This window comes from Watersipora subatra, chromosome 1 (genome assembly GCF_963576615.1).
Source record: "Watersipora subatra chromosome 1, tzWatSuba1.1, whole genome shotgun sequence".
Taxonomy (NCBI): Eukaryota; Metazoa; Bryozoa; class Gymnolaemata; order Cheilostomatida; family Watersiporidae; genus Watersipora; species Watersipora subatra.
The window spans coordinates 13343477-13361148 of record NC_088708.1 but is presented as its reverse complement, the minus strand read 5'-3'; the positions used below and the strand labels follow the sequence as shown (position 1 = coordinate 13361148).

Here is a 17672-nt window from a genome sequence, read left to right as displayed (position 1 = left end):
CGCCGCTCAACAGATTTGGAGTTGTGTCAATGAAATAGGTATTTTACACGGCTCGATTTCGAAACTGTGTCGCAAGTTACACGGTAGCCTGTTTTGACAAGCTGTTGTTTTTGCGTAGTTGTCCCCCCGTCGAGCGGCGAGCAACAACAGCTTATTTTATTTTAAGTTTATTTTATTCTTAAGTCCTACTAAGGTTCATCACAAAAATTGGTTTTTGGTTAAACGTTGTAATCTTGTTTTTTTTTCTACATAAATTTTGCGTGAAATCCGTTATGATTACCAATGGAGCGACCGACATAACATCGCGGCCAAGCCGCGTAGACGGAAGAGAACAACTCCCTATAAGTGCAGCTGATGCATCAGGTGCAGTACGTCTTGTGACAAGCTGTTGTTGCTCGCCGCTCGACGGGGGACAACTACGCAAAAACAACAGCTTGTCAAGACAGGCTAGTTACACGGGTACTGAAGGCGTCATATGGCATACTCGTGCTATTAATTAGTAGTACTGTAGTAACTGTATGTATTAAGCAATTGTAAGTGTTTTAACTGTAGCGACTGTACAATAATAGCCTATTATTGTACAGTTACTACAGTACATACATGTATACCTACTTGTATTGGGTTAATATAGTTGGTAGGCTTTGTCGTCTGCTTACAGTAAACTTGAAATTTAAGTACAGTGGTAACTTAGTCCGCACTAAGTTTTTAACGTTTTTATCAACTGTTGTACATAAGCAGTACGCAAACATAGGACAACTCCAGGTTGATTGATTGACCTGAGATAGCATCACATGATCAAGAGTAGGCAGCTCCACAATTTATACATGCCTGTGTATACAGTATATGAAAGTAGCGTCGAAGTGGAAAGTGACATTCATTCGATGAATAAGTTGTTAATCTGAGATTACATCATGCTTGTCTCATTTACTGAGAGCCTAAGATCCCATCATCTTAGCTTCTCTGTAAATATTTTGTTGGTAAATGTTTCTACGAGTAATATTTATTGCTAAAGAGTTTCTGTTTACCCATTCACTACAGTATTAGAGGTATCGCCGTATGTATCAAACCTTTTCGGATGCTGCTTCTGTTAATAATGTTTTACTTTATTCAAATTTTATGTTCAGAGCATTGTTGAAACCTTGTGAACTGGTCCTGTTTTTATACCCTTTCCATTTACAATAATATAGTGTTGTTGCAAGTTTCCGTTATGTACCCTTGTTGTTTTGTTGCATTTCAATTTGAAAATTCATTGTAGGTTGCATGATTTGTACCGTGTCAGTTATCCATGAGATGTAAAGTAAGTTATTATAGTAATATCATGCGCTGTACAAAGCTGAATAGGTATAGAATGAACAGGTAAGGAATGAACGGGTAAGGAATAAACGGGTAAGGAATGAACAGGTAAGGAATGAACGGGTAAGGAATAAACGGGTAAGGAATGAACGGGTAAGGAATGAACGGGTAAGGAATGAACGGGTAAGGAATGAACGGGTAAGGAATAAACGGGTAAGGAATGAACAGGTAAGGAATGAACGGGTAAGGAATAAACGGGTAAGGAATGAACGGGTAAGGAATGAACGGGTAAGGAATAAACGGGTAAGGAATGAACGGGTAAGGAATGAACGGGTAAGGAATGAACGGGTAAGGAATGAACGGGTAAGGAATAAACGGGTAAGGAATGAACAGGTAAGGAATGAACGGGTAAGGAATGAACGGGTAAGGAATGAACAGGTAAAGAGTAAACAGGTAAGGAATGAACGGGTAAGGAATGAACGGGTAAGGAATAAACGGGTAAGGAATGAACGGTAAGAAATGAACGGTAAGGAATGAACGGGTAAGGAATGAACGGGAAAGGAATGAACAGGTAAGGAATGAACGGGTAAGGAATGAACGGGTAAGGAATAAACGGGTAAGGAATGAACGGTAAGAAATGAATGGTAAGGAATGAACAGGTAAGGAATGAACGGGTAAGGAATGAACGGGTAAAAATAATTAAATGCATACAACTAGAAAATGGTAAGCAAACATGTTTAAATTCAAACTTTTTAAACAAGTGAAAAAAGGTGCATAACAAATATTGTATTTCTGAAAACTTATGAATTGTACATGAAGGAATAAAATGTTTTAAAGCTATATATATGATGATATATACATTAGATATTATGCTATAACTATATATGCTGCTGATAGCTACACGATGTCTATGTCAATTCCCTCTGCGCTAGCTTCAGTAGTTACCTCCACACTGGCATTTGGCGTCTGATGATATGACATAGTTTTCTTGATTTCTTCTTCGGTACACAGTGTAAAGTCAACAGTGCCGGCGAGAGTCCTTAATATTTCTTTCTCTTTTTCCTTTTGTATTCTTTTCCTTCTGCCTATCACTGCTATAACACTACCGACAATAATAAGCACAACTGCGACTGTACTAAATACAGCTATCAGAATGACAGTCAAGTTGCTGCCAGGATTACTAGTAGTTCCAGATAGGCTAGAATCTGTTGCCTGTGTAGTCATGCCGACTGTCGACGACATTGCTGAGAATATAGTTGAATCAATATGCGAAGATTCCAAAAGAGTCTACTGCAACAGATACCAGTTAGCTATTGCAATGCGCACGGATTAGCTTCAGGCCAACCGATTTTTCAGCCCACACAATTTCATATACATGTAACTCGAAATATTATTTCACTTTAAACACAGGTCAACAGAAACATTGCTATCTACACTAGATAAATACATGTATGCGTATTTTATGAATTTAACTACTGTTAGATGCCATTTGACTTATAGACAGTGGAAAGTTCCATTGATTCAAAATGTCATTGAGACTGAAAGGTTTTGGTCAAAAAGAACTTTCTCTCACCTTTATCAGCTATTCCCATTATTGGCAGCGAGAATAGATAACGGTAGAAAGAGTACCTAAGTGTGAACTATATTGGAAAGTGGTCACAAACACACCACCTCCTACCTGTATTTACAATTAAGATATGTTACCGTTATATCCTTCAAACCTAAACAAAAAACTATTTTGAAAATGAAAGATGATACAGCAGATTTTTTATGTCATACATGTTTCATCACCAGCTAATATAAGTACGGCGAAACAACAAACTAGTGAACGCAATTGAATGATGAAGCCCTTGCTAAAACCAAATCTTACAAAACTTACCATAAATGTTTAGCATTGAAGCAGCAACCCAAATGCTGCCACGAGCCTGTTGATACCCTTGGGGAAGTAAAGGTTTGGAGTATTGCGCTGAGTGCTGATGCGACAGCTTTGATAAGGTTTCGAACAATACGTTCATTGAAAGTTAAACAATGACCATGGTCAATTATCCCGATCAATACATCTCTCAGTTGACTAATGATAACAATACCTATTGTGAGAATCAATAGATTGCATCAAAATCATAGATATGTTTTATTAATGCCACAGACTGCCGATACTCTGAATGAACGTATATTTGTTAAATAATTCCAACAACCAAGTGGTCCATGTAATGGCATTAATCTTGCATACCATAATTGAGTTTTATTAAAAAAGCTTTTAACATACGCATAATACGGCTCAAAGAGACACAATAAATTACCACGAGTCTAAATTTCAATAATTAGTGCATTGATAGTATGCCATAGCTGTAACCTGTTCAGTACACACACTAATAGAGGTAGATATTCTATAAGTCCAAATATCGTAGACTGCTTGATAACTTTAGCGAAGTTTAGTATCTCACTCATCATTGTGGTGAGGCACATATTTTGGAGCGGTGTTTGTTATTTTGTTGTAGAAGAGGACAGCAGCGAGGGTGAGCAAGATCCCGAGAAAAAGAACTCCGAAAGCTAGGCCAATCGCTGCACCCGTTGTAATGCCAGGACTATTCTCGTACTTTTGTACTAAGGCTACAAATAAAAATCAAACTTTTTGACTCCCTACACAGTTTACTCTGGACATCTTTTTCATCTTTCACAGCCTTAAGCAATAAGATTTAGAAACTTTCACAATAATAACTATGTACCTAAATATTCCTAGATACTTCTGATGAAGCTTCAATCTCATACATCAGTAAGCAACAGTGCATTGTGTAATATATTATATTCACACCGTCAAGTAATGAGCGATATTATTTGGTCTTACAAGAACTGATCGACTTATTTAGACCAAGGCCTTAGATTCTCGCAAGCGAACATTTCATAGTTATACAACAAGCTTTGTTTGAGCAAAACACTTGGAACCCTAAAAAATAATTCGTCGAAAGCTATTCCAAGAAAGCATAGAATGTCTGCAGCTTCCTTGTGATACATATATTGCAAGAGATACCATGTATTTTGTGATATCAAAAAAAAAGGTTGCAGAAAGCAACCTAAAACGACATGAAACGATATCGCTTCATGTTGTTGGGGCTTCATAGACCTACATACATGTAACTGTTATGCCATCAACATGGTCAAGGGAAACTTAACCTTAGTTACTATAAACCTAGTCGGCAAGAAGTAAAGAGCAGTTCATTTAGTCTTGTCAAACGGTAACCTACTAGTAGGCTACTTCATGCTACATGACTACAGACTACAGGAAGTTTCACTATATTCTCAACGAGCATCAGGTGTGAGACAAGGTAGATACACGACTAAAGCGCTTCAAGAATTTTATCTTTACTATAATAAGAGCCGTGTCTGTCCCTCGATCTAGAGCCATGATTAGAGTTTGGGGAAAAAAGATTGCCTCATACAGGGATCAACCTCATGAGTTTCAGTATGGTAGACCAACCCTGCGCCAATCGATCGCAAACTAGCATTTTTGAACGACTGTAAGCTTACTACATATGACGATCGCTAACGACACACCAGACTACTAAGGTACTAGTATGTACTAAAGCTATTAGATTGTTCGAATAATGTAATTTAGCATAGCGATAATATAGTGCAACCATTAGCTGTTTCATGGCTGAACGTGATTCAACTATAAACAAAGAGAAAATAACGATAAGAATGACAAACATAATGAACAGTCGAGTGTAGACAAGAATCGAAGCCAAAATAGACACAAAGCTAGAACTAGAACATACCTGATTTAGAAGGTCTGTAGGACCTAGTACTGTTATTCCTTTCGATAACTCGCAGTGAGCCTTTGACAGGGTAGAAAATAGTCACAAACTGTAAAACAGGATAAACCTATTTTATCACACGTCACAGAATAACAATAATAATATTCATGAAGTTTTAGTAATGAAGTTATGAATATATCAAGTGACATTAGTTGATAGCATTGTACAAGGCTAAAGCTTTTTTTCATAAAGGTCAACATTACACTTGGACAAGCTGGAATATTATAAAAAGTAAACTTAATTAAAAATTATATTGGAGTTTGTAATGAAGGGCATATTTTGTATCAACTGCCTACCAAGCTAGCTTGTATGTTAAAATGTTATACTTTTAATATGATGAGTCTTCAACTCATAATTACTATATAACAAGTGTCTTTAGACTTGTACTTTGTGTACTCTTCAAAAATTTCCTACACTTTTAAAACTTGCTGATGAACAACACAAAATAATGAGGACATTTTGAGAGCAGTCATAGTCTAGAAATAAACGATGATGGATCCTGAACGAATTCTGAATCTTCAGTAAATAATTTTGTAGCTCTATTGAATTGTAGTCTTAAAATTTAAGATTGTCTTCGCGCTTATCTTTACATTTCTTGTGACTTTACTATTTTGTATAAGTAACTAGCGAAATGACCAGCGTTGCACGGGTATTAAAAATCAGCTTATAAACAGTGACAGGTAATGTAGTTGCCTGGCACATTGCCAATGGCTAATTTGAGCAAACTAGTTATCTACGGCTCTTACTAATAAGAGCTGTGAGAGCAAACACAAAATGACATTGCACTGTAACGGAGAGCGGTGGCGTATTTTCCCCCACATACCGACATATATCGCCCAATGCATCCATCAATCTTGTGTAGCTGAATTGGTAAGATATTTGCCTGGTGAACAGGAAGTTCCAAGATCAAATCTTCAGCGATACAGATTTTAATTCCAGAATTTTAATAGCTATAGCTGGAAAAACCGAATTACACACACACACAAACTATGAGATTTATATACAGTTGTATACATGTAATTAAAAGAGCAATCAGAGTTTTTCTGCCATCTTCACAGTCTAACTACACAAGCGAGTAGATCACAGGTAAATCAATAAACATAAACTCTACTAGTCATTCCGAACTTAAACCTATGCTTTGCTATAAAACTAAACAGATTATGGCTACTAAACTAAACAGATTTGGTTACTAAATATGAAAGTGTGATAAGTTGATAATTCGACCCTACAGTGAGCCTCCAATGCCTCATAGATGTCAAAAATCACCACATCATGAACATGAAAGAAGTTGTCCTGAACCCCGCAAAAAAACCAACAAAGTTGAGAGTTAGAGAACTATAGAACTGTGAGTGATGATAGAGTTGTAAGACTTACGCGAGGATTGGGCATGTAGTAGACCTGGAATATTCCATCATTGACAGCCTCGATGAGTCGGTCAGTCGCTAATTGAAGGGCAACTGGTTGTACAGGATCGTCAATATCTCCTTTTACTTTTTCTTGTCCAAGCAATGTGAAGGTGACTTCAAAATTTTTATCGAAGAATTCAAACTAAAATAAAATCAAAGCGAAATATTTTTAAAAGAAAAATGTTAACCACATCCGATCAGCAAAACAGAATTACCGATGAGTGGAAAAACCTAGAAGGACATGTATTAAATGTGGTATGGACATGTGGTATTAAATATTTTTCTTGGCATAATGTGGCTGCTGCTTTGATCAATTAGGTATGTGATGCCTCTATTTATGATGATAAAAACCAATCAATTAGGTGTGTGATGTCTCTATGGATGATGATAATAAACCAAGCAATTAGGTATGTGATGCCTCTATGCATGATAATAATAAACCAATCAATTAGGTTTGTGATGCCTCTATGAATGGTGATAAAAAACCAGATACAAGCTTTAGCTGCGTTATCTAAAAATGGATGTAATGTCAGACGGTTTACGAGGTCAAATAAAAAGGCATGCATTTGTTTCAAAAAGACTGTCATTAGGTATAAAAAGCCTAAACAAAAGGAAAGGCAATCTAGATTGAAGATAATGAACTCAAAGAGGGAAGTAAGTTTATTCACCAATGACTAGTGAACACAACAGACCAGCAGTTGAATTACTAATTAATGAAATTTAGCAGAATGTTTTTAATAATCCATTGATTTGTTATGCAATACATAATGAAACGCCAAAAACAAGTAACACAAATATGAATAAATGTTAAAACTGTAGCTGGTAAAATAAAGTAAGTTCCAACCTCAATATCTTGAACCCTGATGGCACGAAGCCCAGTAAAGTCATCAATGGACAGCTGAAACCAATAGCGCAGCAACTGAAGGTTGTCCTCTGCTTCGAAAATTGACCAGTTCCCTGAGGAAAGAGATTGACAAAGTCCTTCCAAGCCATATACGCACAGGAATGTGTATACTGAAAACAGGAAGAAGTCTAGAACAAACCTGTTAGTTGCAAGCTAATAAGATGGCTGCCAGCGTCACGGAAGCATGTTCGGATATCAAAGTATCTAGGGTCAGGCGTTTTCTCACTAAATCTGTAAACGTTGTAGGAGATGTCGACAGAGGCCTGCATACAAAATATAGAATAGTCAGACACGCTACACAGCGCTTATTAGAGAAAATGTTTCACACATTTTGGATGAAAGTGTGGACATTTTTGGAACTTCTCAAATAGACATCAACGATTCCAAATGCGTTTCAAATGACAAAAGTCGCCGAGTGGTTACGATGGCCAGGAACGACCTTCACTTTGCTAGTGGTATCCATAATTATATATTTTTTGCCGGACTGAGAGCAACTTGTAAATGAAAAGGTGCATAAGAGGATGCTAGCTTTACATACCAAATATAGGCAACATAGTAGTTGTAGGAAAGTAATAACTTTATACTCTACCTCTGATGACTTGATGTCTAGCCTCAGAGGCTCATTGATTTCAGCCACATCTTGCGCTTTAATTATAGTGGTTGCCTAAAGAACATAGAGTGATGTCTAGCGAACATCACAAGTTATTGATAGCAGAATAATTTGTCAAGTTTTAAAAGGAATGGAAGAGTGAGAAAATAAAGATATTGTGTACCTTTGAAAAGTACCACTCCCAAGTGGCATTAAGAGATGAGCTAAGGTGAGGATAGGGACGGTAGGCAATCCAACCATTGGCTGCTATGTCCCTAACATTATGCTGTAATGCAATGATATAATGACGTGTGACTATAAAATATGTCTCCAGTTTTCTAGGGCTACAACATACACTTTAGAGAGATGCTAATAGAGCTTCTAAATGACCTGACAGTCAGGTTATGAAACACAGGCTAGCCTATACTATAGCCTCATATATGTATAACTAACTGTGCAAACTGAGAACCGGAGGTAGACTGAGAACCCTACTTTGTTGTCTTTTTTTAATATTTCAGTGTATGACTACATTTCAGTCAATAGTAAAATCCAGACAATCAGGAGCCGCTCTTGCAGCGACAAAGGTTACCTCTCCCATGTATTGATAAGGGTATTTGCCAAGGCTGTCAAAATTAAAAAACTCTGAAGGTGTCCTCATTCTGGTTTTGCCTTCTCCGAGTGGTACAGCATCAAACTCAGAAGTGGTGATGGGCATGGTCACACACTCCCCAGTGCCTTTATCAAGTAGGTAAGTGAGGCCTGAATAGATAAATATCAATCAGATATAGCTCTTTACTACAAATGAGCAACTCGCGATGGTTATCAAGGTTAAATTCGAAGGTACAAATTTGCTGAAGAGATCATATTTTCAATACGTTTATAACCGAAAGTATATTATACCCTAAAGGAGCAAAAACAACTTGTATACAAAACCAAAATATAAAAAAGAGATCCAGCATCACATAAGGCTGCATGCAGCAACTCAATGTTTCTTATCATAACTCTGTGAGCTGTGAAAAAAGCACATGTTTTTGAAAAATCATTAGAACTCAACTAAAACCAATTACTAATGCTATTGACTTGTTATGTGATAAAAAAAACAAAATTTTCAAAATTAATGGGCAAAATCTATTTCAACACAGTTAAGCAGTGCTGTAATCATAGATATAGTAAACCCTAGATATGCGAATAATCAAAACAAGTGAGGCCTATAATTAGCATGACGCAATGTCATGGTGATGTGCAAAGCGAATCAGCTGATCTATTAACTCCTATTGACTTAGCACTAAAAACTGCTCAATTTTTCCATAGTTTGTGCATCTGAGACTGCATATTTTATTGAAAATGTGTAAAACTTATATACAGTAATACTTCAACTTACGAGTGCCCTAACGTACGAGAAACTTGAGGTACGAGCCAGCTTTTAAGCAAGTTTTAGCACTAAAATACGAGCCATGTTTGAAATACGAGCATATGAGACAGTTGCCAAGTATGTCGGAGGTGTTTTATGAGAACAGCATCACTCTGTATTTTTCAACTGCTCAGATTATACTTTTGTACCATGTTTTTTGTGCGCGATTTTCAGTGCAGAATTATGTAAATTAAAAGTACCGTGCGTAGACCGAAAGTTTGCCAGTGAAAGGATAGATAATGCAAAGAAAAAGCGAATGATAACAATTGATATTAAACGGAAAATTATTGAAAAATATGCAAAATATGTATGCTTGATTAAGCTAGCTCAGCAATATGACAGAAATACATCCACAATTATCAAACACAAGGATTATATTCAAGGCATTTAGTCTGCAAAAGGACTAACCATAGTTTCTAAACGATGCAGCCCACGACCACTGATCTGACCCCTGTGATCTTCACGACCACTGATGGAGAGACTGCTCAGGTTTTGGATAAAAGACAAACAATTGGCCGGTGACTGCGTAACTGAAACGATGCTACGTAAAATGGCCGGTGCTATCTATCAAGACTATAAAAAATAGACATTCGGACAAGTTGACTAGCGGTCGTGCATTAACCCTTGGTGACAACAACTGTGTTCGTCCTGATCGCAACACGTTGAAAGGGCGACAAAGGCAAACGTCCTTAGATAGGTTTCTCTTAAAACGGTCGGCTGGTCGTGAGAACGAAACAAAAAAAAGCTAACCAGCGAGAAACTTAAAACTATGAACGCCGAAGAAACTTTAATTACGTTAAGTTAAAGATTAAAGTTTGCTTTTAGGTTTGCTTTTAATTTTGTCTTTTAAGACTTGGATAAAATCTAAATTTATCAAAGTCAACTGTTTTAATGGAGGATAACTTATCTCTCCCTCATTGGCAAATGCTAGCGTTAGCCGCTATTGTATGTATTTAATTTTACATTTTAATTAATCACATTTCCTTGCATTATTTTTATTTGTTGCTTTTTGAAAGCATGTGGTAAGTTAGGACAATAACCAACATGTTCTTTCTGTTACAATATATTGTTTTGAGTGTTTTATTTGCATTTTCAGAGTATGAAAACCTATCAATATACATTTAATTGTTCTATATATAAATAAATTGCACCAACATGCGAGTAAATTGACCTATGAGCTCAGTCTCTGAACGCATTAAGCTCGTAAGTCGAAGTATGACTGTAATGACTTTGGATGAGAAAGGCAAGAATCTTACGCACATGGTAATGAATAATACCAATGATTCAGCTCCATTGCTATTGATAGCAATGGATAACTTTTGCTCCATTGTATTGATAGCTATTCGCCAATCTAGGGTTTACTATATCTATGGCTGTAATTTACCTATTTCATACTATTGACAAGGGCTTTAGCAGAAAAATAATATACCTGTTCCAAAGTCGTTAACGACTGTCTTTGGGTGAGCATGAGCATCTACTGTGTCATTTCCGGTGGGAGGCGTCTTAAAGTCTATTCGAGTGAAGTTACTTTGGAAATCATAGACCTCCTGACAAGTGATAAAAAGTTTCAGAATATTGTGGCATGCAAAGAGTAGAAACGAATACACCAGCAGCGCATGACATTAAGAATAGAACTTGGTTGAACAGAAACTAGTGATTACTCCAAAGTTACGCTAAACAAGGGATTTCTATTTGATGATCATTGTCTTATTTATCACACATTTCTTCATCCAGAGACGAGAGTTACTGTATGCGCTGCTAGTACTGAGAGTTACTGTATGCGCTGCTAGTACTGAGAGTTACTGTATGCGCTGCTAGTACTGAGAGTTACTGTATGCGCTGCTAGTACTGAGAGTTACTGTATGCGCTGCTAGTACTGAGAGTTACTGTATGCGCTGCTAGTACTGAGAGTTACTGTATGCGCTGCTAGTACTGAGAGTTACTGTATGCGCTGCTAGTACTGAGAGTTACTGTATGCGCTGCTAGTACTGAGAGTTACTGTATGCGCTGCTAGTACTGAGAGTTACTGTATGCGCTGCTAGTACTGAGAGTTACTGTATGCGCTGCTAGTACTGAGAGTTACTGTATGCGCTGCTAGTACTGAGAGTTACTGTATGCGCTGCTAAAGCCAGAGCGTAAGACACGAATGTGTTAAAAGAACATTTTCCGCAACAGCTGGTCACTCATTAGCATTAAAACAACCTTTCAAGCTCGACAAGTCTCTTGAAAACTTGATGCCCTCGCAGTCTAAACTATACACTATATACTTGATGCTCTAGTAGCATAAACTATGCACTATATACTTGATGCTCTAGTAGTATAAACTATGCACTATATACTTGATGCTCTAGTAGTATAAACTATGCACTATATACTTGATGCTCTAGTAGTATAAACTATACACTATATACTTGATGCTTTAGTAGCATAAACTATGCACTATATACTTGATGCTCTAGTAGTATAAACTATGCACTATATACTTGATGCTCTAGTAATATAAACTATACACTATATACTTGATGCTCTAGTAGTATAAACTATGCACTATATACTTGATGCTCTAGTAGTATAAACTATACACTATATACTTGATGCTCTAGTAGTATAAACTATCCACTATATACTTGATGCTCTAGTAGTATAAACTATACACTATATACTTGATGCTCTAGTAGTATAAACTATACACTATATACTTGATGCTCTAGTAGTATAAACTATACACTATATACTTGATGCTCTAGTAGTATAAACTATACGCTATATACTTGATGCTCTAGCAGTATAAACTATACACTATATACTTGATGCTCTAGTAGTATAAACTATACACTATATACTTGATGCTCTAGTAGTATAAACTATACACTATATACTTGATGCTCTAGTAGTATAAACTATACACTATATACTTGATGCTCTAGTAGCATAAACTATACACTATATACTTGATGCTCTAGTAGTATAAACTATACACTATATACTTGATGCTCTAGTAGTATAAACTATACACTATATACTTGATGCTCTAGTAGTATAAACTATGCACTATATACTTGATGCTCTAGTAGTATAAACTATACACTATATACTTGATGCTCTAGTAGTATAAACTATACACTATATACTTGATGCTCTAGTAGTATAAACTATACACTATATACTTGATGCTCTAGTAGCATAAACTATACACTATATACTTGATGCTCTAGTAGTATAAATGATACACTATATACTCGATGCTCTAGTAGTATCTATCTGCTCAGTGATTCAGATACTCACACTTTTGTTATTTTTATTCAGTTAGCAGCAGAGAAACAGCAGACAGCAACAGATTTTCTATGCAAGCAAAAGACATACAGTGATTAAATATATTGACTGGTGGCTGAGTATTTACAACAATCTATTCGGGCTTTGAAAAGCTTCCCATTTGCTCTTTTTCTGGTTCCAACTACTTTTGCACTCAACACATTTAAAACAAATGCTGATAGAACCAGATAACTTTCTTAATAAGCTTTCACTTTTAGTGCAATATAAAAAATGTACACTTAGCACATGCCCTGCTTAAGTAACACTCAACCACAGCAATTCATGACCACAGCAATTCATGGCTGCCATCGCTTACACAACCATTAAAGTGGCTAAAAGTTGTTTATGATTTACTCAATAAGAATAAATGTCTACTCTGAAAATGACTCATTACTTTTGAAAAGTTGAGAATACAAATGAAGTTGTAGCTAGATGCATAGCAGATTATTAGCAGGTAGTAATATTAGTGAACTTTCTGTTACTGATTGTCTGTTAAGCAATAAATGAAAAACAATATGAATTTTTTTCAGAAATGCTAGAGTTGAGTTACTCGTTATGAACATATTGGCTAGTTGCACAAACTAGCTGTTTAGCTAGGTGTAGATGACTCCAAATTCTTACCCTCGTGAACATAATTGTTGAAGCCAGGTGGTCGACTACTTCTGCCCTAAAACTAAAATGAATTGGAATATCTGGCAGTCGGTAGGTATCAATTCTCCCCGCACAGTAGTTGTGCTCTGGTGTCTGCAATAACAAAAAACATCTCTTTCACAAGTATACCAGTTAAAGATTTGTGCATATTTTTGGACAGAAGGTGATGCCCTCAGATCTTTTAAGAGCAACACACTTAACCAAAAAAAGGGCATGAAGTGAAATACATAGCATGAAAAGTCTAACGAAACAACAGAAGCAGCAGTTATAATAACTAAGATTTGCTTTCTCAATAAGCAAGCAACTCCCAGAAGACTAGTATGACGTAATAAGGTGAAACATTTCACACAAGTATACATGGCTATATCGAATGCTTTATGAATGCTTGACAAAAATTGAAAAGCAAACTTGTTTCTACTCCTAAAAAACTATAATGCCAACAGATTTTGGGAATGTGTAGAACATTGGACGATGGCAAACACGTTTCCAAGTACGTATAACATCGGTAAATCTGCTACTTCCCAACGACTGCATGAGCTCACCTCAAACACTTTCTCTAAAAATCTGGCAGTCTGAGAGGGAAATTGAGTTGAAAAGTAACCATAGTTGAAGGTTTGCTCCAATTTGAAAGGATGGTCACCCGTGGCAGCACCTGAAGCGCGTATTGCTACGATTGAAGGACTAGCACCACCGGCTGGCTGCCAGTTGCTAACTAAAATATAGAGCAACTCATTGTTAATTGCGCTATGACTAGCTCAACTACTACAAGTATGTGCAAAAATATTTTGATTGGCTAACACCAGCTGAGCTAATCAGTCATTGGACAAAAATTGTTAAACTGTTGTTAGACTAAATAATACCAACCATCTATGACTGGGTGAAGCTAACTCTGGTGTTCATCAGTCAGCTGATAAAAGTATAATGTTCAATGATTAGTTGAAGAGAAATCATTCAATAATCATCAAATAAATTAGGTATACTATTAGGTATACTGTGGTTACAGAAGACTTGATATCATATATTTCCCTCACTGATTCTTCAATTATGTAGGCCCACATTCGCTAGGCTTGACTATAGAAAACTGTGACTACACCAAACGCATTAAACAAACATAGTCAAGTCTTTTTGCCTTTTGTACAAAGGTTAATAAATATAATAAAATATTGTCTATTTACTATAGCTAGTTGATGTTATTATCACCGGTTAATGCCATCCACAGTAAATTAAACCATGAAACAAAAAATCTATAACAACAACAATTTTATAATAGTTCAAATATAGCACTCTACCAGAATATCTAGGTGCATCCTCGCTTTTTCAAAAGGGTGACAAATGTATATAATAATCATTAAAAGAAAATAATATAGCTTGTGCCAATTTATTATAAATACTCGATCTAAGCTCAAAATGTTCAGGAACACTTATAGGTGAGAGACAACCTTTAGAGATTAATAGCATCCTGTCATCATCTGAACTCACTACAAAGCTGAGCTGCAAACAGCCACATTTTTAAAGATTTTTACCTAGGTGTGGATCACATAACTGTTGCTAGGCTGGTCACAAGAATTGCATTAGCCAGGATAAGTTTCCCTGCTAGTCTATCAAGGTATCAGCGAGTAACTACAAAGCTAAATGCTTTTTGATTGTACCAACTGTCAGATCACGAATAGGTGAGTTGGGGAATATTTACCTGAGAAATAGTAAGTAGCAGTTATGGTGAGTCTGTTACTGGGTGAATACAAACAGCCAATCCAAACATCGCAAGGTATGCCGTTCCACATAGCGGTTCCATTGTACAGCATTTTACCAACTATGTTGGCCCCAACATCAAGCAGGGACCTGCCACTCATGAGACGATCTGTTCCTGGAAACTGAAATAGTCAACATCAATTTTACCTTGGCTACCTTTTTGGATTTGAGGCTCTTAACAACCAAATAATTCATCCAGGACTTTTAGATGTATGTATGTACGTACAAATGTACATACGTATGTACGTACATTTGTGCGTATGTATGTATGTATGTATGTATGTATGTATGTATGTATGTATGTATGTATGTATGTATGTATGTATGTATGTATGTATGTATGTATGTATGTATGTATGTATGTATGTATGTATGTATGTATGTATGTATGTATGTATGTATGTATGTATGTATGTATGTATGTATGTATGTATGTATGTATGTATGTATGTATGTATGTATGTATGTATGTATGTATGTATGTATGTATGTATGTATGTATGTATGTATGTATGTATGTATGTATGTATGTATGTATGTATGTATGTATGTATGTATGTATGTATGTATGTATGTATGTACGTATGTATATATGTACGTATGTACGTATGTATATATGTACGTATGTATATATGTACGTATGTATATATGTATGTACGTATGTATATATGTACGTATGTATATATGTACGTATGTATATATGTACGTATGTATATATGTACGTATGTATATATGTACGTATGTATATACGTACGTATAACCTTTGATTGACATTAGTAATCATCAACAAAATGAGGTTTTTCGTTACGTGTAAAAAAATGAAATCTAGAATTATTGAGTGAGTTCAGGTAATTGAAATGTCAAGGTCATGCATTTGTTTTGTTAACAATTTTTGGAGTAGTTTTTACTATTAGCTATGAAGTTAATGTGATAAAGGTCTGACTAGCGCATATTACAGCAAACATTGATAGAAAACCAGCTGTGGAAAATTATATCACTGTCTATAACATTAACAAAAATGTAATATTTACACAAACTAGCAAAGCCTGCCTCCAAAATAAAGTGCTTATAATATCATGTCTGTATTTTAGCAAAAGCCTTAGATGTAAATCAGCTTGTTACTGGAGATTCTAGATACAGGAAGGTACAACTCCAAGCAAAGAATACATCCCAAGGAATGCTCACCTTAGGATCAGGTGTGATTGGGAGGGCAAATTCTTGGTTATCACTCAATTTCGATACAATACAGTTGCCATCTTCAAACTCCATTTTATCAACATCTGCAATCAATGCATGTAATAAACATGGTAGCAACTATTTGTAGTTATGTGTGCCATAGCTTGATAAAAAAGACTATATGGTATCTCACAACCTTTGCTGATGAATGCAGCACACTTTGCCATGCATAAAGTTTACCAGATCAACAGTACATGTATGCTGTTATCATTTAAAAGTTAGATTGTAGAGGCAAGGGAAGCTCAAGAAGCTTGCCTGAAACAAACCAGAAAAGGTTTGTTTCAGGCAGAAAAGCTAAAACAAAAAGTGCAAGCGGTGGTGAATTCAATGCATGACCAGCAAAGGAAACTATGCATAGTTCTGCAGATAAAACGTTGAGCTAATTCTACTAATCTAGAGGGTTTTCTGCTATGTTCATCGCTAAACTCACCCAATATGGTGAAGAGTTCACCAGTTGACGCCGAGGTGATGAACTTGGATGTTCGTCCAGGGATCCTCAAGCCAGTAACATATATAACGCCAATATTATTGGTTACCGATACGTATTCCTGCATGTAAGTCGACCGTCTAGCCACGTGGTCAGTCCACTCTAATCTAGACACATACTGGTTAGGAATCTTTGGGAAGTCCTTTCCTACCACATAGAGAGTCAAATACGTACATAAAAAACATTAACAAAATATACAATACTTCCACAAGCATCAGCATGTAGCAGTGAATAGTTGTTAAACTTGCGAGCTGCTGAAAAACTGCATCAATTGAAGAATTTGTAGGAAGCTGATAACTTACAGTTAACTTACCACCATTAGTTGCCGCTGGTATGCAGGTGTCTTGATTGAATCCATCTGGAATGGTCACTCCTTGCACAGTGCTGACCAAGAAGATGATCGCTAATATTTGCTGCCTCATGATTCTCTGCCTCATGATTCGCTGCCTCATGATTCAGCTTCAGCTGACAGATTTGACTAACAGAACGTAGCGGTAAACATACAAGCTTTAGTCATACTTACTGACCGTCTATCACATAAAGATACCAACTCCGATGGCTGATGTATGAACAAAAACCTACTTGAAATACATAATTAAATGATGATTACTAGTAAATCTGTAATAGTAGTAATGTAGTATTTATAAAACAGGCGTATATAAATATTTAGTCAAAAGCAGCATTCAGAAAAAATTGAAGTTATATAGATGTAAAATTTTATTTGAATATTACCTGGTTACCTGAGAAGCTACTAATATCGATATGACTGCCTTGCTCTAGTGAAGAGTTAGGAAGGAGAGTGATGGCTGGTGAAAGTGGGAG

At 36.2% G+C, this 17672-nt stretch overlaps 1 protein-coding gene across 1 annotated transcript; it reads right to left on the bottom strand.

Annotated features, from left to right (window-relative positions):
* Window positions 1-3448: 3448 nt before the first annotated feature.
* LOC137402099 (uncharacterized) lies at window positions 3449-17302 on the bottom strand. Its single transcript, XM_068088600.1, has 15 exons — window positions 17164-17302; window positions 16794-16997; window positions 16313-16407; window positions 15069-15249; window positions 13921-14090; window positions 13349-13471; window positions 10845-10962; window positions 8594-8763; window positions 8189-8290; window positions 8005-8079; window positions 7555-7678; window positions 7356-7468; window positions 6480-6653; window positions 5067-5154; window positions 3449-3903 (listed from the first exon to the last, which is right to left on the bottom strand). The coding sequence occupies exons 1-15, from the start codon at window positions 17300-17302 to the stop codon at window positions 3734-3736; spliced, it is 2046 nt and encodes a 681-aa protein (XP_067944701.1). The 3' UTR covers window positions 3449-3733.
* Between the last annotated feature and the right edge of the window lie 370 nt (window positions 17303-17672).

What these genes read in the sequence shown, in the direction of transcription:
- LOC137402099 (XM_068088600.1), bottom strand. Translation starts at nt 17,302, where the DNA reads ATGAGGCAGCGAATCATGAGGCAGAGAATCATGAGGCAGCAAATATTA. An exon ending in TGCTACTTACTATTTCTCAG is followed by an intron (nt 14,091 to 15,068) that starts GTAAATATTCCC and finishes TCTATATTTTAG; the next exon opens with TTAGCAACTGGCAGCCAGCC. An exon ending in CGTTAACGACTTTGGAACAG is followed by an intron (nt 8,764 to 10,844) that starts GTATATTATTTT and finishes TTATCTATTCAG; the next exon opens with GCCTCACTTACCTACTTGAT.